Source organism: Antechinus flavipes, chromosome 6 (genome assembly GCF_016432865.1).
Source record: "Antechinus flavipes isolate AdamAnt ecotype Samford, QLD, Australia chromosome 6, AdamAnt_v2, whole genome shotgun sequence".
Lineage (NCBI taxonomy): Eukaryota > Metazoa > Chordata > Mammalia > Dasyuromorphia > Dasyuridae > Antechinus > Antechinus flavipes.
Window position 1 is genome coordinate 9,429,300 of NC_067403.1, and position 21,559 is coordinate 9,450,858.

The window sequence follows — 21,559 nt, forward strand, 5'->3', positions numbered from 1 at the left end:
CAAGGAGGGGACGGCACCACGCAGAAATCAGGCTATGATATGTTCAGACCAGTCTGTAGCCCATATCTAACATCTGCAAAAATACAAAATTCGCACACTGCTTGGTCCCAAGGATGGCAGATTTTTGATCTTCTACTGTATAAAATGATCCAGAATACACTATCTCAAAATCTGCATGCAGAATTCCTCAGTATTATTCCCTCCCCCCTTAAAAAAAAGGTAAATACTGAGGCATACAAAAAAAGACAAATTGGCCCTGCCTAAACCACCAAAAAACTTCTGACTAAAACAAAATGATGGCTTTCAAGTCACCTAACAGAGGTATCCCTGATGCTTGGATTCATCTATGATATGGGAACAATAGTGCCAGGGCTTGAAATCAACAACAGAAAAGGAACCACGAACCAATTTTTACCTGCCAACTTTTGAACAAAAAGATCCTACTACCCGGCTCCTACGAATCCCCGGTTTTCTTTTAAGAGAGGTTAGACAGCAGCCAGAGCAATCCCTCGCATCTCTCTCCTGCTTCTCACTGCCAGACTCCAAGGAAAAGCTGCCCGTGCCCTTGCCTCCCAATCTCAGCCCTCCGTTCCACTCTCACTGTTCGTCCAGAACTGTGCTCTCATGTGCACAAACCCACGGCCTTTTTTCTCAGTCTTCATCCTTCCTGATCCTTCTACATTAGGCCACATCCTCCTCCCCTTTGTGGAAACTCTTTCCTCCCAAGAGTTTCTGACATATTCTCTCCTGGTTCTCTTTCTGCCCCTGACTGATCCTTCCTGGTCTCTTCTGCAAGGTCCTCCTTTAGTCCCGCTCTCGCCCGGGGGTCCTCGTTAGTTCCCCTCTCTATTCAAAGACCTCCTCGACCACCAAAGATTCCAAGGCGCCTCTATCCAGAAGGATCCCAGAAGCAGCCCTCCCTCCCCTGAGCTTCCTCCCTGTCCTGGAGATGGCCGGAGGGAACCCAAACTCCACCTGTCTGACACAGACCTCCAGCTTTCCCCTTCAATGCATCCTTTCCTCATTTCCCTCTTCTGATGGAGGAGGGCATCCATCTCTCCAGTGAACCCACGGCCTCTCTCCGGGGTCCTCCCACCGCCTGACCCCGCACAGCCCTGGGATAGCAATCTGACCTCTTCTCCTCCACGACGCCTCCCCCCATGCGAGCACAACTCTGGTTCCGGCTCCTCATCACCGTCCCAGGCTGGAGTAGCAGAACGGCCTCCCAATCGGCCCCCCCTTCCTCCGACGGACCCAGCCTGCCTACAGTCTGACTGTCCGCTGCTTGTTTTCTGCCTCAATCTCTAGGATGTTCGGCCCCAAGAAGGCCTCCGCAGGCGCCCTGGGCTCCGACTCCTCGCCCTCGGTGCAAGCGCCGTTTCCTCCGGACAGAAGGGAGGCTCGGGGCAGGCAGGACCGGGCGGGTTTCGCGGCGCACTGCGAGCTTAACTCTAGGTCGGAGCAGCGAGAGGAAGACAGAAGTCCGCACACACCCTAAAGCGATCCCCGAGGCTCCCTGCATGGGAAGAAGGGAAGCCCGGGCGCACTCTCCCACCCCGGCCCGGGGGCCAGCGGCCGCCTCACCCCGAGGCCCTGCCCAGCGAGCCTGCCTGCGGGCGGCAGGCTCCGGGAAGCAGGCGCGGATTAGCTCACAGGTGGAGGCAACTGCCCGTCTCCGCGCCCCTCGCCAGGCAGGCGGCAGCCGCTCTACTCCCCCCCTCCCCCTCCCCCGAGTGACAGCTTGCACGAAGAGGACCCTAACACTCGGCTCTCCTACGAAACGACCACCTCGGCAGTCCAGGACTCGCTCGTTTGACCCCCTGCTCCCCCTCCTCTCAGGGGCATTTCCTTTTATTCACTCGCGCCTACGGAGGAGCCGAGGGAGGAGGGAGAACCGCACCTCTCACACAAGGATAACGCAAACTGCGAGCTACAATCAATCGGTAGGAGGACCGCGCCGTCCACAGGCTGGGAAAGTTGGCCGGAGCCGGGGCCCTGCTTCCCAGCCCCACTTCCGCAGGCCACAACTTCGGACGGTCTCGGGGGCTCCCGGGGCGCCCCCAGCCGCGCAGCCGAACCCTCGTTCCCACCCCCGGGCGGATCCGCGCCTGCCCCGCGCACCAGCCCGGTTCCCGGCCGACCAGGACGCCAGCAGTCGGCCCCCGAGCCCCGGCTCCAGGTCGGCCCTCCTCCTGGGTTTTCGGGGCTCGGGAGCAGCACACCTCCAAGAGTCCCCGGCACCCGGATGCGGCCCCTCGCGGGACTAGGGCACACGAGCGCGCGGCCGACGTTCCATTCGGTGTCCGTGGAAGACAAGGACGCCCGCGAGCGGCTGCTTCGCGGCCCCGGTGCGGGGCAGAGCCGCACCGCCGAGGTGGCCGTCCTCGGGCCCGGCTGTCCCGGAGTGGGGGGCACCGAGCCCAAGCCGCACACCCCGCACACGCCCCGTCGAACTTCTCGGACCCGATCCCGCGCTCCTGCAGGAGCCCCGCGGCGGGGGGGGCTTGCGAAGCGCCGCAAACTTTCTGCCGCCCCCTGCCGCGCTCCGGGCAGACCCCGGGCCCTCGAGTCCTCCGCCACGCGCGCACACGCCCCACGCCCCTAAGCTCCGGGCGCCCACGGGGAGGGGGGGACCGCGGGACCGGAGGCGGCGGCCCGAGGCTCCCTCGGTCGTGCCCGGGATCATTGTCCAGACAATGCGGCCGCTCCCCGCCCGGCGCCGGACCCCGCTCCCCCTCTGGGCCGGAACTCCCCACGCGAGCCCCCTCCCTGCCCACGCCAAAGTTGGACGGGAGCGGGTGCGAGCCCCGCAAAGTGGGTGAGCCCGTCACATGACACCGAGCAGCCCGGAGCCGTTGGGGCGTCCGTAGGGGAAGGGGGGGCGCCGTTGTCATAGCAACCCCCCCTCCCCATCCGCGCCGACTTCCAAAGAGGAGGAAGAACTTCAAATCCCAACCGTCAGCGCACGAGCGGCCGCTTCTTAAAGAGGTACGCCCCCTGCCCGGCCGGAGCCCGGCGCCGCCGACCCGGGGACCACCACCCCCCCGCCCGGGTCCGGCCGCCCCCGCCGCCGCCCCCCCTCCCCCGCCGTCGCCCCCGCCCCCGCTGACAGCCGGCCCCGAGGGGCGGCCGGCCCCGGGGGCAGCGGGCGCCGGGCCGGAGCGTCAGGCCGGCCCCCCAGACAAAAGGCAGCCCGGGCGCCGCCGCCTCCCCGGGCCCCCGTGGAAGTGACCCGAAGCGGGGAGACGGCAACTCCAGCCCTGCGCTCTAACTCCTCGAGGCGGCCGCCGCGCGGGACCGCGGCCGGCCTGTGGCTCTTACCTACACAGTGCATGAGGCGGTGGCGCCAAGAATCGAGTTCCCGCCGGAATCCTCTCCTCTCCGCCGCGCACCGAGGGCTCCGGCACTGAGCGGCGGCGGCAGCGGCGGCGGCGGCAGCAGCGGCCATTCTCCCTCTTCCCTTGTCCATCTGCGTCCCGCGTCACGCGCCCTCATTTACATACGGGCGGCGCAGGCACGAGGCGGGGGCGCGAGCCCTCGGCGCGAGCCCCGGAGCGCGCGCCTCCCTTGCGCTCCCTCTTCCCCCGCCCCGGCGGGGGCGGGGGAAGAGGCGGGGCGGAGGAGGGCTGATTGACACGTGTCACTCTCTTCCCTCTCCATTCTCTGCGGTCGCAGAACCGGAGGGCCCCACCCCCTCCAAGTCTTCCCCTTAGGATTCGCGGAGGCTTCTCTGGCTCCGAGACCCCTGAGACTTCATTTCCCAAGGTCTCGCGCGGCCGAGGCGCGGTGAGCGGCTCCGCACTCAGGCTCGATGCATGCCGGACCTTGTAGTCCGAGGGGGACGGGAGCGCTCCGAAAGCCTTTGTAAGGCGGAGGAGCGACGCCTCGGGGCTCCGCGGCCCCCTTTCTCCCCGCCCGGCCGGCTGAACGTGGCTGGGGGCCCCACAGGCCGGCTCCGCCGGGGGGTTAGCGGATCCGGGGCCGCGAAGGGGCGACGACTCTCGGGCGGGTACCCTCCACGCCCGGTTCTCGAGAGCTGGGTCACTCCTGCCCCTTACTTTGTAGAGAGGGGAGCGTCGAGTGGGGAGGTGGTCGCTAAGGGGCGCCCCACGCCTCCCCCCGGACACCTCGCTGGTGTGATGATCCATGCAAACCCGGGTCTTGCCAGCTACTGGCGCCTTTCACTAGGAGTCCGGCGCTGGGCTGTCACCTGCCGGAGAGGTCAAGGAAATGTACATCTGCGCGTCCGCCATCCCAAAAAAGTCCCCCCCAAATAAAGATGCGAGGCAGTACCCGAATAGCCCGCGACACTCGTGCAAGAAACTTTGGAGCGTTCACTCCAGTGGCGCTTTTGGAAGACCAGTAACCGCAGGGAAAAGAGCCAGAGGCGCCCCAAATCTGCAACCTTTGTAAAGCATGGGCACGAGGGGCCGGCCCCGGCTCGGCCGAAAGAGAGCATGGATCGGCCACGGGCCAAGAGCAGCCACGGCTGACGTGCCCGGGGGAGAACAGACCTCGCTCAGGCCGCCACCCCCTCCCCCTAGCGGAACCATTCGCACCCCGTGGGACGGAGCCGCTCGAACCCCTGAAATAATAGGGAGAGGCTCACTGCCTGCTGACCTCGCGGGTCCTGGGGCAAAGCACCTCAGAAAGTCCAAGCCCCCCTCCCCTCCCCACCGTGCTGGGAGCTCTGAGTGCCGTCCTCTCATTTTTGACAGTTTATTTTGTAGGTTTGGGTGATGTTTTGTTCCTGGGCCAGTCAGAAGGAAATACACGGAAATGAAATGTGAAAGTCTTTTAGTGGAGATTCTCAACTGTTTTCCAGACGGGTGACACGTGAGGCGAAACAACTGACTTCGCTTTTTGAAAGTCTTGCCGAATTTCTCCTGTTGGAACTGAACGCCACGAGTTGGAGCGTCCCCAACAATTCTGGGGCGTTATCCAAAAAGCTTGGAGGGGACCAGGGGAGCTGGGTAAAACACACCCTTTCCTGGGCAGGTGGAGGGCGCCGGGGGGTCGGCCCTTCGGGCTCCCGACCTCGGGGTGTCCCTCAGTTTCAGAACCTGTCATCGAGCCCCCCCAGGCTATCCCCTTTTCTTCGCGACCAACCTTGCCCAGGCTCTCCTGACCTCCTCCCTGGGCTGCCGCAGTAGCTCTCTGATGGATCTCTCCCCTCCACTTAGCTGCCCGAATGGTTGTCCAGAACCACGAGTGACCATGTCACACTCCCACACGCGCAGCCGCCCGCCGTGTCTCCGGGAGGAGGCAGGAGCCCTCTGCCCGCCTGCAAGTCCCCCTTCTCCCCCAGCCCTGCCCGCCCCCCCTCTGACCCGGCTGCCTGGGCCCGCTGGCCGGTGCCTCTGCCGCGCACTTCCCTGCGCGCCCCTGGGGCTTTGCCCCCAGGCCCAGAGCGCCTCCCTCTCCGCCTCTGCCTGGTGAAATCTCGGCTCTCTGAGCCTGGACTCCGGTGCCGCCTCGGCAGGGAGCCTTTTCCGGTCTCCTCCGCCACCACCCGAGCCCCAGGGGCGTCATTCTGGGTCCTTTGCATGTTCATTCAGGTCACTCTACCTGCCTTAAACGGGACCTTTTCAGCACAGATAAGTCTCTGCTATCAGTGTCGGTAACAAACATTTAAGTCATGTTTTGAAATGTGCACTTTCCACATGCAGAATGTCCCCACAATCTTCGGGAGCCTTCCCCTGTAACACGGTAGCGCATCTCTGAGACTAGGGGGCACTTTGTGGTGTTCTCCGGCTGTTTTCTTCCTAACCACCCCGGGAAACGGACTCTTTCCCCGCCGGATCTGGACCTCCGGCCGGCCTCAGAAAGTTCTTCTCCCTGCAGAAGACACACATGCCCCGTAGCTTGCTTGGACTTGCCCGGCATCCGGAGCGATCAAGCCCTGGAGTAAGGGCACAGGAACAGTCTGTGTCACTGCCCTGCCGGGCACCCCGGTGTCCCGAGGCTGAGGTTACCCTCTGTCTCTCCCGTGCTGCCTCGTGGTTTTAAATGAGGAAACGGAGAGGCTTTTGGACATAGAATTAAAAAGCACCAGAGCTGGGATCAGAAGCCGCCCTGCACACTGACACACAACAATCGGTTTGGGGTCTCCAGGTCTAAAATGGGCCTTACCTGCCCGGCCCCTGTCAAATGAGGGGGCCAGGGTCAGCGCCTTCCTCAGCTTCATGCGGCCCAGCTGTTATCAAGTGGAGGCAAACAGGCACCCCTGCGGTCCCTGGGGGAGAAGATGAAGCCCTGATGTTCCCCCAAAGGCCTGGATGGGAGCTCCCAGACCAAGCCCGCATCCAGTTTGCTATTGCTGATTTCAGTGGAAGGGTGAGCCCAGGGGAAGAGCATGAAAAAGTGGGAGGGGGGGTGTGGTGCAAAGGAAAAAGGCATTTATGGATCGCAAAAGAAGGCCTTTTCTCATCAAGGACAGGGGAGCAGGACCAGCCAAATGAGCCCCCATCGCTGAGTCTCAGGCTGGCTTTTGCCAGGCTCAAATACCCAGCCGGCACCTCCTGAATTAGAAAACCACGATTTGGCATTTTCTGTGTTGGGCTGTATTTCTGTTTATTTGGCTCAGCTTTCCCAATTACGTTTTCATCTGTTCTGTCTTGAATTGCCCCTAGGCCTATGAGGGATGCTTCCAGTCCAGTGCAGAGAGTTCTGGATTTGCAGTGGGAAGGAAGGACCACAGCTCCAATTCTGCCTCAGACATTTATTGGCAGTGGGATCTTCCTCAGGCCATAGAATGGCAACCTAGGAGTTGCTTTGAGGATCAAATGAGCTAACATAGTAAAGCGCTTTGCAAACCTTGGAGTGTTATGATTAGTCCTCGTGGGGAAGAAATTGCTCACTGATGACATCACAGACTGGCAACTAATTTTGTCTTTTTATCCCCAAAACTTTGTTATAGAAGAGGTCATTCTGGACCACTGTAATTATAAAAGCCAACGTTGACCTGGCACTCTATAGTTTTCAAAGCACTTTATAAATGGCATTATCTTTCCAGTAGCTCTGGGAGGGAGGTGCTATTATTTACATTTTACAGATGGGTGACCTGAGTTAGGAAGCAGTTACTTGGTCCAGAACTACACAGCTCAAAACTAGCTGGAAGGACATTTGAGAACATCTGAAAATGGGTTTGAATTGAAGTGCGATCTCCCTAACTCCAAGTCCAATATTCTCCAGCCACTTCATCACCTTTTTACCCTGGGGAGGATAGAACAATATATTCAGAAATGAAGGTGATAGAAAAGTGAAAGAGGGGAATAAAGAATCAAAAAGGAGGAGTGAAGGATAGGTCACTGTAGACTTGTTTATTAATTGATCTTTGATAATTATTTCTTTGTGCTGTGAGCAATTGGATAAGAAGGGGTACAAGTATTTCAAAAAATCAACAGTGGGGTAAATTTCCTATTTCATATTAAAAAGACTTAAAAGCATAGGAAAACACATGAATCGTTGCAGGATTTTTCAGGTCACTAAGCCAGGATGGCTTTCTTTGTGCCCAAGCAAGTGATCCGGTGTGCTAGTAGAATGGCAGAATAACCATTTGGATTCTGAATTATCCAACATGTTACATATAAATAACATGTATTTTCTGACTTCAACAAAAGTCCTTTCTATACAATAGAAATTTGCAACTATAACATTATTATAAGAAGGTTTAATTCATCATGAAAGTCTTTGCAGTGTAGAAAAATATCTATTTTTCTGGTAAACTTTAATAGATGATTAAAGCTATATATTATGCTTCAGGGTATTTGCTGTAGCTCTGAACTCTAACTGTTCTCCAGTAATAAAAGAGATCAAAAATAGAGACAATTTGATTAGTCAATTCTTTTCTTTAGTTATGAAACCCAGATCCTCTCTAGAATATTTCTAATTAATCATGTAACCATATTATAATAAGTCATTGTGTTAGACCTTGAATCATTCCCAGTTCATAAGCCAAAGGTTCTTTAGCATTTTTTAGTGGAATTTAGACTTCATATCAGATCAGATATAGAATTTGATGCATTTGCACTTTCATACTGTAGTTAAGTAATTTAGAAACACCTAGATAATTTGGGCTACTTTATATGGCTTCACTGTATGCCATAAAATGGTATTTTTATGTTTGCTAGGAGGTACGTGGAAAAAGCATTGAAGGAAATCTGCTTACAATAACAAAATTTCACATATTTGGAAGCAAGATTAAAAAGATGAATTGTAACCATGGTGGAATTTGGCTGTTGGATATGATGTCATTTACTATTTTTATCTTCTTTTCTAAACGTGACTCTAGTGCACCCTAAGACTAGTATTTAAATTTGTTTTTTATTAAAGGTCATCTGGCCCGGTGTGGCACTTGCATCAGAGGAACATCTCAGCAGTTTTTCTTCTTGCCTTTCACTTAATTCGGGCTCAGGTCATTTAAGATATTTTTTAGGGCAAAGCATGTTTATTTAATTCAAGATGTGATTTTCATATTTATTTAAATTATGTAGTTGAAATGATTTATTTTTAACTTATTAAAAAAGATCCAATCCATAGATCTTTCCTTACTACACTGTCAGTATCATTCCCAAATTAAGGGAAACATTTATCAGTAACAAAAGAAAACTCAAAATTCACTAGTCCACAAAATAGTGAATACTGTTCTATTTAGTACCATTCGCCATTTCTGTCTTCTTCTAGAACATTGCAAAGAATAGGACATGACTTGTCACTAGCTTCTTTGTGTCCACTCGAAATCATTCTTGAAGCCAGAACACTATTATCACTTTCATTTTCTGTTTCTACCCAATTCAAAATTTATTATATCTTCAATGAAGATAATGTGATCCCATTTAATCCAAATTGAATGGTTCGGTTTCAAAGTCAAGTTGAAATATGTCATCTATACTACTTCCTTATCTTCTGATTCTGGCAAAATGAGATTATTACAGTTTCTTTTTCCTTGTAAACTTATTTTTAACCTAACCTTTTCATTCACAAAAAGACCTGTCAACTTTGGTTCCCATATTTTCTGCAGATGCTAAGTTAGTAGTTTCTAGGATAGACTTAGAATATCACTTCTATATTTCTGAAAAACTAACAGCACATAATAGTACTTTGTCATCTGCTGAATCCATCAAACTGAAGATTAGTTTTTTCCTTGTATATTTGTGTTAGTGTTACTGTTTCTAACAAGATGAAGAAAAATCAGTTGTGCAGAAATTATGGTGTCTTTAGTAGTAAAAAAAAAAAAAAAAAAAAAAACCAGAATAAATCTAAATTAGTCCTATGCAGAGTTATTGTATATGGCCACCTATTTGACATGAGGGGTGAAAAACAAAAGCCTACCATACTTAAAAAATATTCCTCAATGTCCTGTCATCCTGCCTTCAATTATTGCCATTTGAATAATTCCTTTTTATCTCTAGAGGGAGTAATATATTAAGTGCTGTTTAAAAGGAGATTCAGCTTCCAGATTGACTAGCAATGGTCAGGGAGCAGGGGAAATTTACTTCAATGGAGGTAAAATGGTTAGGGTTGGTTGAAGGTAAGAGAAAAATCTAGATCATGGGCAGGAGGAGGACACTGGGAATCTAAGGGGGAGCAGTGGAAATAATAGATGTCCATGAAAGGAATCATTCTCTTACTTCCCACTCTGGCTGAAAGCCTTGAGATTGGGGGGAAGTGATTTTTCAGATGCTCTCAGTCCTAGCCCCCATTCAGGTCTGTTTTCCTTTGTATCAGTCACCAGTCTTAATAGTCGCCTATCATTTAGCTAATAACAGGTAAGATGAGAAGCCAGAGCAAGAAAAGATGGAGTGAGCCGGCGGGGCTGTAGACTGGTGAGATGGAAAGGGACCGTGTGGTGAAGACGTGGGTACCTGACAGAAGGTCACCTTTGGGGGGCAGGAGGTGGTGCAGTGGGTAGAGCACTGGCCCTGACAGGAGAACTTCAGATACTTCATCCTGGCAAGGCACTTAACCACAATTGCCTCTGCAAAAATAAATAAAAAAGGGGAAGCCTGGGGAGTTTGTACAGCTGGGAAATGGGAGGTGCAGAGGTGACAAATTAATGCAGCTGAGTGGCCAGTAGAATATGGTGGGGAGACTCGAGGCGGGCCCACGCCCGATTGGGACTTTGGCCAGGAATTGCTCAGGTGAGGGAAGTGCAAGCGAGAAGCTCAGGACAGCATCCAGGTTGAGAGCCTGCAGCAGTGGGAGGTTGAGGGTACCCTCCAAAGTAATCAGAAAATTGGTTGGGGGAGAGCATCTTGAACTTGAAAAACCTGAAGAAAAGGCTTCAGGAGCTAGGGAAAGTCCTGATTTCCCTCTCCCAAGAACACTTGTTTTACTAAAAAAAATTAATTATTTTAATTGGAATTCACTAATGTAAGTGGAAAAGTAAACTAAAACTCCAACCTTGCTTTGAGGTTGACTTAAAAGCTCAGGAATTAAGAGGACTTTTTAAAGCAATAGCAGGTCCAAGGATGGCAACACTCTTCAGGAGTCCCCCTAAGGCAGCACTACCTTCGGAAAACTAAGAAATCTCTGGAAAAGCAGCTTATGCTCCACGATGTGCTGCCTCTTACCTCTGGAAGTTCTTAGATCTAGCCCGAATCGCTCCTGCTGTAACCTGGGCCCTTCCTTTGCCCCTCCTCAGCAGCTGCTCCCCGAGTTCCCCCCACTTTCTGCCAGGAGCCAGGAGTATCTGCCAGGGATACTGCTTCGGCAGCAGCTCTCTTGCCCGCAGCCTCATTTCCCCCCTGGTGGGCAGAGCCTTCCAGGCTTGGATAAGAGGGCCTGAATGGCTGTAAGCAGTGCTTAATGTCCCGTTTATTCCTGAAGGGCCTTTTGGGGTTCTCATTAAAACCCAAACTCTGGATTCCAAAGAGGAAGACCAACTTTAGGGGTGTGGGCACACGGAATCAATAAGGTGCCCATGTTTACCCTCGGGTTTCCACAGGCAGGTACCTGTGTTGTTCTTCCTGCTCTCTAGAATCAATCAGAACATTTGGCTAAAAGGTGTCATCTGAATAAAAAATTCTATCTGATGCAGACAAAGAGACAGCCCTAAATAGCAACAGGCTCTGTCCAGCCACACTTCTGGCCTTGTGTTTATGAATTTAGTTCCTTCATAATTTACCCACTCGAGAAGAGATGGGGGAAATCCAGCCCATTTTTACCCCATCCCTACCAAGATTACCTATTCCCCCCAAATAAACATTCACACATACAGAGGGATGCACTTAAAATATTTAATAAATCTGCCATTTTTTCTCTTCATTGATCATCTCTGACCACTCAAAGTTTCAGCCGGCTTATAGAATAGGAGCCTTTTATTCATGACCACATAGGAGACCTCCCACAAACCCTTTTAAAATATCTGTTTGTCCCATTCAAGCTATAATCCCCTTCTCAATTAGCAGCCAGTAAAATGGGTTAAAATATTACATCATGGCCTCAGAATTTTTAAAAGGAAGGGGAAAAATAGACCGTGTCTTTTCTTTTTATTACTTTTCATCCGAGATCAGGATAAACTGACAAATCGTATAGAAGTTGTGATTCTGTGGGAACTGAAGCAAAATGAGACAGAAGATCAAATCTTTATGAGGATGACTAACGACTTACAAAATGAAAAAGAGGCGTTTGTTCTAATATTACTTACTCATAGTATCTAAGACAGACTCCATAGCTAGTAGAAAAGGGACAAACATCAAGCTACCTTTAGAAGGACAGCTAATGAAACAATTGCATCATGATGGTGAGGGATCTCATTTGCTTTGCCCCCGTGGTGTTTGGTGCACCTGCATTCTGCAACGAGGTTTGTTTCCCTCTTATCCCAATCGTTGCTATTGTTATTTTTAATATAATAAATCTTTAAAAGATGCTTTTTTAAAGGTTTAAAAACACAAGTTTTCAGGAATCTATTCTGGCATCCTGAAGATACTCTAGTACTTAGTACAGATACGATATTTCCAGTTAAAGTGCGGGTTTTTATCTCATACAAGAGGGTTGGAAAGGACCTTAGAGACCATCTAGTCCACTCTTGTCCTCCACTTTCCAATTTAAGAGACGATGAAGCTGAACCAGAGAGACTAAGTCACCTGTCAAAGGTGACTCCAATTCCAGATTCACTCTTCTCTTCGTTGAATGCATCATCTTTTTAAATTTTCTTTTTCTTGACTCTAATATTATCCCCCCGTCTTTTGTTTTTACTGGTCACTATTGGGAACTCACAGCTCATCGATGCAGATCAGTAATTCATTTGTAATTGAGAGAGTTGCCTGGAGCACTTCAATGGTAATTGGCTGTTCTATGGTAACAAAGCTAGTTTGTGTCAAAAGTAGGGCTTGAACCCCACTCTGGCTGACCCCCGGGAGGGAACGCTACCCATTCTCCCTCTTTCTTCTGTTTTATGTTCTGCATATTATAAATGGCATCGTTTCTGGCACTGAGCTCTTTAACATTTTATCAGTGATTTGGATAAAGCAGAGCTAGCATATTTGTCAGATTTGCACATGACACAAAGCTGGGAAGGATGGCTGGTACGTGGATAACAGAGTCAGAATCCAAAAAAGATCTTGACAGGCTGTTCATAATTCTATTCAAGTAATTAAAGCTCTCCAAGCCTCCTCCCTGTACTTAAAAACTACAGAATGACAGAATAACACCATCAGCTGAGACCATCTTGGACGAGATGTTGGATCGAATCTGATCAGATGAAATTTAACTGAAATAAATGTAAAGTCTTAAACTTGGGTTCAAAAATCAACTTAAGAAGTACAAAACGGGAGAGCTGAGGCTAGAAAGTCCCTTAATGTCTTTTTGCATCTTTTTGTGTTTCTGGCATTTAGTGTAGTGTCTGGTACGTAGAATTGTTGTCTAGTCATTTCAGTTTTGTCTATTTCTTCCAGTCTCCCTTTGGGGATTTCTTGGCAAAGTTACTGGAGTATTTTGCCATTTCTTTTTACAGGTCATTTTACAGATGAGGAAACTGAGGCAGCCCCGATCACCCAGCTGGTAAATGTCAGAGGCCAGATTTGAATTCAGGAAGATGGGTCTTTCTGATTTCAGGGCAGAGGCTCGAGCTGCCACCGAGTTGCCCCATAGTGCTAGCTTACTAGTACTGCCCAGTGGTACTGATACACAGTAGGGGCTTGATAAATATTTTTATTGATTCATATGAAAACTATCTGGTAACTTGAGGATTTTAGTGACTTTGCAAGGTTAAGATCAGTAAGCAATGTAATAAGGCAACCAAAAAATCTAAGAGACAAGAGTGTCCAGACTTAAAGAGGTGAGAGACTCACTCTACTCTTTGCCCGTTAGATCATATCTGAAAATGTCATTCCATTTGGATTCCACATTATAAGAAGCGGTTTTGTGAGCAAAAGAGTCTCGAGGAGAGGGTAACTTGAATGATGAGTTTGGAGATCACGTGATCTACAATCACTAGAGCAACTAGGGAAGATTTCCATGGAGAGGGGGAGATTTGGGGCAGTGGCCATCATCATGATCTTCATTAGCTGAGGGTTGTCAACTAGGAGGGAGATTAGATTTAGTCCTCTCTGACCTCAAGGAGTAGAGCTGGGGAAAGTGGGTGCAAGGTCCAGAGGAAGATTTGGCCTTGACTTAAGGCAATTTCCAGCCATCTGAAAGGCCACTTGGAGAGCAGAATTATGAAAATGAATGTTGCAATTAAAGACATCATCATATACAGGAAAAAGCTCCAATAAAAGCTAGGCTACCTTACTCACCTTACTTCTCTTGTTTCCTCATCGTATAACTGAAGGCAAGCCGCTTTACTTTTTGGGCTTGTTTTCCTCATTTGTGAGATGAGCAAAAGTCATTGAATTTGCAACTCATTGGTGCATATGCAAACAAAGTATAACCAATTTATTTTGTCTGATTTTCGTGAAGGGTTGGGGAGAAGAGCTAAAAGTATCTTCTATCAAAACTCCAAGCTATTTCAGACGGCAGCAGATGCTGCAGATCACAGGCACCTTAAGAGCAGCCTCTCAAAAATCCTCTCAAAGGATGGAACCAGAGAGACTTGGCAGTTGACAAAAGACATCAGAACTTACTATTTATTAGACACTGAATTCCTGGTGTCTGGCAATTTCACCACGTTTAGTGATAAAGAATCTTTAAGCTAGGCAACTTTGAAAAAAAATTGTCTGCTAATGACACCTCTCACACACACATCTTATTGAGAATAAGGGATCACTTGGAAGGAGCTGACAGTTCTAGTCAGGATTTTTCTCCTTAAAAGTTGTGGCAGTTTCAGAGATGTGCACACAAGTGCTCCTTACCTGTTCGTTAGTCTGCCATTCATTAAAGTCTTTAATATACTGGCTCAATTTTTCTTTTTCTTTTTATTTGCAAAACACTATTGGGTAATTTTTCAGCACTGACCCTTGCAAAACCTTCTGTTCCAAATATTCTCCTCCTCCCCCCCTCCTCCCCTAGATGACAGGTAGTCCAATACATGTTAAATATGTTAAAATACACATTAAATCATATATATATGTATATATATATATACACATATTTATACATTTATCTTGCTGCACAAGAAAAATCAGATCAAGAAGGAAAAAAAAAACTAAGAAAACAAAATGCAATCAAGCAACAACAGAGAGAGTGAGAATGCTATGTTGTGTTCCACACTCATTTCCCATAGTTCTCTCTCTGGGTGTAGCTGATTCTCTTCATTACTGAACCATTGGACCTGGCCTGGATCATCTCATTGTTGAAGAGTCACATCCATCAGAGTTGATCTTTGTACAGTCTTCTTGTTGCCATTTCTCCTCATTTCCCTCAGCATCACTTCCTGTAAGTCTCTCCAGGCTTCTCTGAAATCATCCTGCTGGTCATTTCTTACAGAACAATAATATTCCATAAGATTCATACACCATAACTGATTCAGCCATTCTCCAACTGATGGGCATCCACTCATCATTCCAGTTTCTTGCCACTACAAAGAGACCTGCCATAAGCATTTTTTCACATGTGGGTCCCTTTCTCTTCTTTAAGAGCTCTTTGAGATATAAGCTCAGTAGAAACACTGGTGGGTCAAAGGGAATGCACAGTTTGATAACTTTTTGAGCATAGTTCCAAAATGTTCTCCAGAACAGTTGGATCCGTTCACAATTCCACCAACAATGTATTAGTGTCCCAGTTTTCCCATAGTCCCTCCTACATTCGTCATTATCTTTTCCTGTCATCTTAGCCAATCTGAGAGGTGTGTAGTGGTACCTCAGGGTTGTCTTAATTTGCATTTCTCTGATCAATAGTGATTTGAAGCACCTTTTCACATGACCAGAAATAGTTTCAATTTCTTCATCTGAAAATTGTTCATATGCTTTGACCATTTATCTACTGGAGAATGAATTTTTCTTCATTTGGACATCAGTCACTAATTAGAAAACACTTATTTTGTTTTAAAGTGCCTTAATTGCTCATAACTTGAATGATAAATTTGATATTTCATAATATATTCACTGGAATAGTAGTAGAAATTTTCTTTAGCATCAAGATATGAAAAATATCCTTCTGTTAACTTTAATATGAAAAAAAATAGCCCATCTTAGCTTTGGCTGAACATTTAAGCCACAAAGGTGAAATTTTTAGACATTTAAATAACTGTAGATGTAAACTTCAATGAAAAACACTTACACTTTTTATTCTTTACCCATTTCCCAAAAGGATCTAAAAAGTACATCTGCAAAACTCACAACAGTAATTGCAGAATTTTATTTTGTTACATCATTGCTTAAACTTTCCAATGAAGATGAAAAAGTCTCCTTTTTGGCCACTACTATGGATTCCATTTGAGAAATGAGGATGCTAGGTGACCACTTTAATAGCTCTGGTTCGATTTCTCAAAGCCGCCTTATTCTAATATGATAAATTTGGCAATTCAGTAATTGCAGTAATGGGAATGGATTGCAAGTTTATATACCAATTCTAAAATAAATATTTCAGTTCACCACAAAGTTCACTTTAATATATCAGTCTGTAGACCCCTTTGTTGGAGAACCAACAAGATGTCTATTAACACCGTTGCCTCATTACAATGCGTCAGCTCCTCAAGCACCAGGACCTGAGAATCGGAGCCAGTTCTTCTTCAGGAGTTGTCTACAATGGGGGGACAGCAGAAACCTCATGGACTAAAACAAGTTTTCTTGGTCGTCATGGGATATTTTATTATGGTCAAAGGGTGGTTTGAGCTCGGCCATTGCTCCTCTCTCCGGCTTTTGCCCGACTATGTTGATGACAGCCTACTCTCTTGACTTATTTGAAAGGCTTAGCTCAGTGCAGGGTGCTAGGTCTCTGCGGACTGCCGGGGCTGAAGGAAATCATGGGGCAGAGGCCCACAATCTGGATTGGGGGAGGACGCGGTACCGGCCCATTTGGGATCTGCATCCAGCGCTGCCTTTTGCCCCTACCCACCAGCAGCTCCAGCAGGAGCTGATAATTTGCCACATCTGTGCTCTTTCATTCTCAGTTCTAGAAGCTTCCCCAAATGAAAGTCCCAACAATCCTCACCTGGCCTTAATGAGAACACACCCGTTTTCTTTGTTTTTAAATGTGCTCTTAGGAACAATAAAAGCTGCTTCTCGTTATCTAGTTCCCACAAAATCTGCATTTTCTAGTTCATGAAAGCTCCGGAGCTCTGGGGCCCGCCGCCTTACGGGGCAGGAGCTTGGGAAAGTGCCCAAATGTGGCCAGCAACTTGGGCCTTATCACCGGCCGGGCCCTTCAGGCCCGCTCCTGTCGCTGGGTGTGGTGAGGAACCGGGCCCAAGGTAAACATGTGGTGGGAGGGCGGAGGGGCCCTGCTTCAGGTGGGGAGAGGCGAGCCGCCGGGAGAGGGCCGGGCAGGGGGGCCCTGCCGTGAAGGGAAGGCTAACTGAGGGTTAAAGTTTGTGGGGAGCGATTCCCAGCAGCCCCGGAGAGAAGTGGAATATCCATATCTCCGAGGCCCGGATGAGGAAATGGAGGCTCAGGGAAGAGAAAGCGTGAATCAGCAGGCTCTCCCAGAAGGAAGCAGAGGCTGCTGGGAGGAAGGAAAGAACCGGGGCTCCGCACGGCGGAGCTCGGGCTCTTTTGTTCTTCAGTCTTGTGCGGTTTCTAAGCTGGGCCACTCTCTGCTCGCGGAGTCCGGTGAAGGCCCTCAGGAGGCCCCCCTGGGCCACGTGCACTGGGCGTGTGTTGTGGGCCCTGCCCTCCCAGAGGAGCGTGACCCCTCCGTCCTCCCTCTCTGTGTCCTGGGTCACCTGCGCTTCACGCATCCTCATTGGCCCTGCCCTCCCAGCGTGACCCCTTCGTCCTCCCTGAGTCCTGGGTCACGTGCGCTTCACGCATCCTCATTGGCCCCGCCCTCCCAGAGGAGCGTGGCAGTTCGGTCCTCCCTCTCTGTGTCCTGGGTCACATGTGCTTCACGCATCCTCGTTGGCCCCGCCCTCCCAGAGGAGCGTGACCCCTCCGTCCTCCCTCTCTGTGTCCTGGGTCACATGTGCTTCACGCATCCTCGTTGGCCCCGCCCTCCCAGAGGAGCGTGACCCCTCCGTCCTCCCTCTCTGAGTCCTGGGTCACATGTGCTTCACGCATCCTCATTGGCCTTGCCCTCCCAGAGGAGCGTGACCCCTCTGTACACCCTCTCTGCATTTTCCCTCTCTGTGTCCTGGGTCACGTGCGCTTCACGCATCCTCATTGACCCTGCCCTCCCAGAGGAGCGTGATGGTTTGGTCCTCCCTCTCTGTGTCCTGGGCCACACGCACTGGGCGCGTGTTGTCGGCTCTGCCCTCCCAGAGGAGCGTGACCCCTCCGTCCTCCCTGAGTCCTGGGTCACGTGCGCTTCACGTATCCTCATTGGCCCCGCCCTCCCAGAGGAGCGTGACCCCTCCGTACACCCTCTCTGAGTCCTGGGTCACGTACGCTGCACGCATCCTCATTGGCCCTGCCCTCCCAGAGGAGCGTGACCCCTCCGTCCTCCCTCTCTGTGTCCTGGGCCACACGCACTGGGCGCGTGTTGTCGGCCCTGCCCTCCCAGAGGAGCGTGACCCCTCCGTCCTCCCTCTCTGAGTCCTGGGTCACATGTGCTTCACGCATCCTCGTTGGCCCCGCCCTCCCAGAGGAGCGTGACCCCTCCGTCCTCCCTCTCTGTGTCCTGGGCCACGTGCGCTTTACGCATCCTCGTCGGCCCCGCCCTCCCAGAGGAGCGTGACCCCTCCGTACACCCTCTCTGAGTCCTGGGTCACACGCACTGGGCGTGTGTTGTCGGCCCTGCCCTCCCAGCGTGACCCCTTCGTCCTCCCTGAGTCCTGGGTCACGTACGCTGCACGCATCCTCATTGGCCCTGCCCTCCCAGCGTGACCCCTTCGTCCTCCCTGAGTCCTGGGTCACACGCACTGGGCGTGTGTTGTGGGCCCTGCCCTCCCAGAGGAGCGTGACCCCTCCGTCCTCCCTCTCTGTGTCCTGGGTCACGTGCGCTTCACGCATCCTCATTGGCCTTGCCCTCCCAGAGGAGCGTGACCCCTCCGTCCTCCCTCTCTGTGTCCTGGGTCACGTGCGCTTCACGCATCCTCATTGGCCTTGCCCTCCCAGAGGAGCGTGACCCCTCCGTCCTCCCTCTCTGAGTCCTGGGTCACACGCACTGGGCGTGTGTTGTCGGCTCTGCCCTCCCAGCGTGACCCCTTCGTCCTCCCTGAGTCCTGGGTCACGTACGCTGCACGCATCCTCATTGGCCCTGCCCTCCCAGCGTGACCCCTTCGTCCTCCCTGAGTCCTGGGTCACACGCACTGGGCGTGTGTTGTGGGCCCTGCCCTCCCAGAGGAGCGTGACCCCTCCGTCCTCCCTCTCTGTGTCCTGGGTCACGTGCGCTTCACGCATCCTCATTGGCCTTGCCCTCCCAGAGGAGCGTGACCCCTCCGTCCTCCCTCTCTGTGTCCTGGGTCACGTGCGCTTCACGCATCCTCATTGGCCTTGCCCTCCCAGAGGAGCGTGACCCCTCCGTCCTCCCTCTCTGAGTCCTGGGTCACACGCACTGGGCGTGTGTTGTCGGCTCTGCCCTCCCAGAGGAGCGTGACCCCTCCGTCCTCCCTCTCTGAGTCCTGGGTCACGTGCGCTTCACGCATCCTCATTGGCCCTGCCCTCCCAGAGGAGCGTGATGGTTCGGTCCTCCCTCTCTGAGTCCTGGGCCACACGCACTGGGCGCGTGTTGTCGGCTCTGCCCTCCCAGAGGAGCGTGACCCCTCTGTACACCCTCTCTGCATTTTCCCTCTCTGTGTCCTGGGTCACGTGCGCTTCACGCATCCTCATTGACCCTGCCCTCCCAGAGGAGCGTGATGGTTTGGTCCTCCCTCTCTGTGTCCTGGGCCACACGCACTGGGCGCGTGTTGTCGGCTCTGCCCTCCCAGAGGAGCGTGACCCCTCCGTCCTCCCTGAGTCCTGGGTCACGTGCGCTTCACGTATCCTCATTGGCCCCGCCCTCCCAGAGGAGCGTGACCCCTCCGTACACCCTCTCTGAGTCCTGGGTCACGTACGCTGCACGCATCCTCATTGGCCCTGCCCTCCCAGAGGAGCGTGACCCCTCCGTCCTCCCTCTCTGTGTCCTGGGCCACACGCACTGGGCGCGTGTTGTCGGCCTGCCCTCCCAGAGGAGCGTGACCCCTCCGTCCTCCCTCTCTGTGTCCTGGGTCACATGTGCTTCACGCATCCTCGTTGGCCCCGCCCTCCCAGAGGAGCGTGACCCCTCCGTCCTCCCTCTCTGTGTCCTGGGCCACGTGCGCTTTACGCATCCTCGTCGGCCCCGCCCTCCCAGAGGAGCGTGACCCCTCCGTACACCCTCTCTGGGTCCTGCTTCCTTGTGCACCCTCCCTTCCCACCCGGCCGCAGCCCCTTGCTCTCGATGATCAGTTCCCGTGGGAACCGCCAGGTGTTCCCTCCTTTGCCTCCCGCAGGCTGCACTCAGACTTTCTGGACTTCTTTGTGCTCCTTCTTCCTCTTCCTTCCTTTCCTGCTCTGTGCGGATGCGCTTCCTGGCTTTTCTTTCCTTTGTGGGGCCCCGGCCCGGCGCAGACCCCGGCCCCCGGCCCGCGCTCCGGACCCGGCTGCTGGTTGGCCGCCTGGTTGCTGCCCGTTCCGGCCCTCGGCGGGGCTCTGGCGGCTGGACGCTTTGCCCTGGCTGAGAGCCCTGGGGCGCGAGGGCCGGGGAAGGGGCCCAGCAGGGAGGGCGGCAGCCCCCGGTCAGGAAAACGGATATTCCCGGGTCCAAATCCGGCCTCAGACATCGGCCGTCAACATACTCGGGCACAAGACGGAGAGAGGAGCAATCGCCGAGCTCAAACAACCCTCTGACCGTGATCAAATATCCCGGGATGACAAAGAAGGCTTGCTTTGGTCCGTGAGGTTCCCGCTGTCCCCGCCGCTCCTGAAGAAGAACGGGTTCCAAGTCTCTGGCCTCCTAATCCGCCTCAGCTCCTCACTGAGCGGGAGAAGGCAATGGTGAAGGCTCTTCTCGGAGAAAACCCCCAAAGGGTCCCAGAGAGTCGGACAAGGCTGAGCCCCAGACGCGCACCCGGCCGGTCCCAGGCAGAGGCCCCCAAGCCGGGACTGCGCCATTTCTTTTCTGCTCCCAAGCTCGGGAGACAATCACGGCCTGCTGCTGATAACTGTAACGCTAGACAGCTTGGGCGCTTTCTGCCTAGCGCACAGATAAGTTTTGGTTAAAACAAAAGGTCAGCGGAGGAGAAATTCCTCTTTTGATTAGACGCTCAGCGGCCAAGTCTGCTTATCATTTTGGCCCGGAACAATTTCAGTCTCCCTACTTCCCAATCGCATTTATTGTTGTGCGGGACTGGTAAAGTGAACCTGTCTGACTGCTGCAAGAGTGGGAAAAGGGACAGGGAAAATAGGGTGCCCATGACTTATAAATTCTGACCCAAATCCTTCCTCTTAGAGGGAGAGGCCCGAGCCTGGGGTCCGGGCCTGGCCAGTGACTCGGGACCGCGGCGACGGTATAAATGATGGAATTCCTGGCTGGTGAGCTGTGCCGTTTGCACACTGGCTGGCGCATAGTAGGCGCTTGATAAATGCTAGCTGACTGACGTCATCCCTGGCTAGCCAGCTCTGCACTCACGGAGTTAGAGCTAATTGAATGAGAAGGCCCGGGATGTCCTCTTCCACCAAAGGCTGAACTGGCAAAGCGGGTGATGAAGCAAATTCCCGATTGAGTAAGGGGGCCGCCTAGAACGGAAGAGGCAGGGCAGCGGGGGGAGGAGAGCAAAAACAAACTGAAAATCCCAACTCAACTGGTATCTGGCTACTGAGGGAGCCCTGAGATTGAAAAGGCTTGGAAGAGCCCGAAGATGCAGCCCAGGAAACAAAACTTAAGGGAATGGATTTAAGGAATATACTCGGGTTTAGCCGCCTCTCCCCTCCCTAGGCCCCAAGCCTCTGTCCTGAGTACTTGGGGGGTGTTTCTGACCTGTGGGCATCCCCCTCAGGACCCAGTCAGGCCCAGGGGAACTCTCCAAAGAGCACTCAAATGGAAGCTAAGACCTGAAGGA

The 21,559-nt window shown here is 52.0% G+C and overlaps 1 protein-coding gene across 5 annotated transcripts in view; it reads right to left on the reverse strand.

Annotated features, from left to right (window-relative positions):
* Window positions 1-10,235, reverse strand: part of LCORL (ligand dependent nuclear receptor corepressor like) — a 150,841-nt gene extending 140,606 nt beyond the window's left edge. The window contains exon 1 of one of the 5 annotated variants that reach the window (XM_051963936.1): window positions 3,322-3,638. In XM_051963936.1, the coding sequence (XP_051819896.1) occupies window positions 3,322-3,469 (148 nt within the window). In that variant the 5' untranslated portion in view covers window positions 3,470-3,638. Of the gene's footprint in view, window positions 1-3,321 lie in introns of all 5 variants that reach the window. The other 4 variants (XM_051963934.1, XM_051963933.1, XM_051963935.1 and 1 more) reach the window with 4 other exon arrangements.
* Between the last annotated feature and the right edge of the window lie 11,324 nt (window positions 10,236-21,559).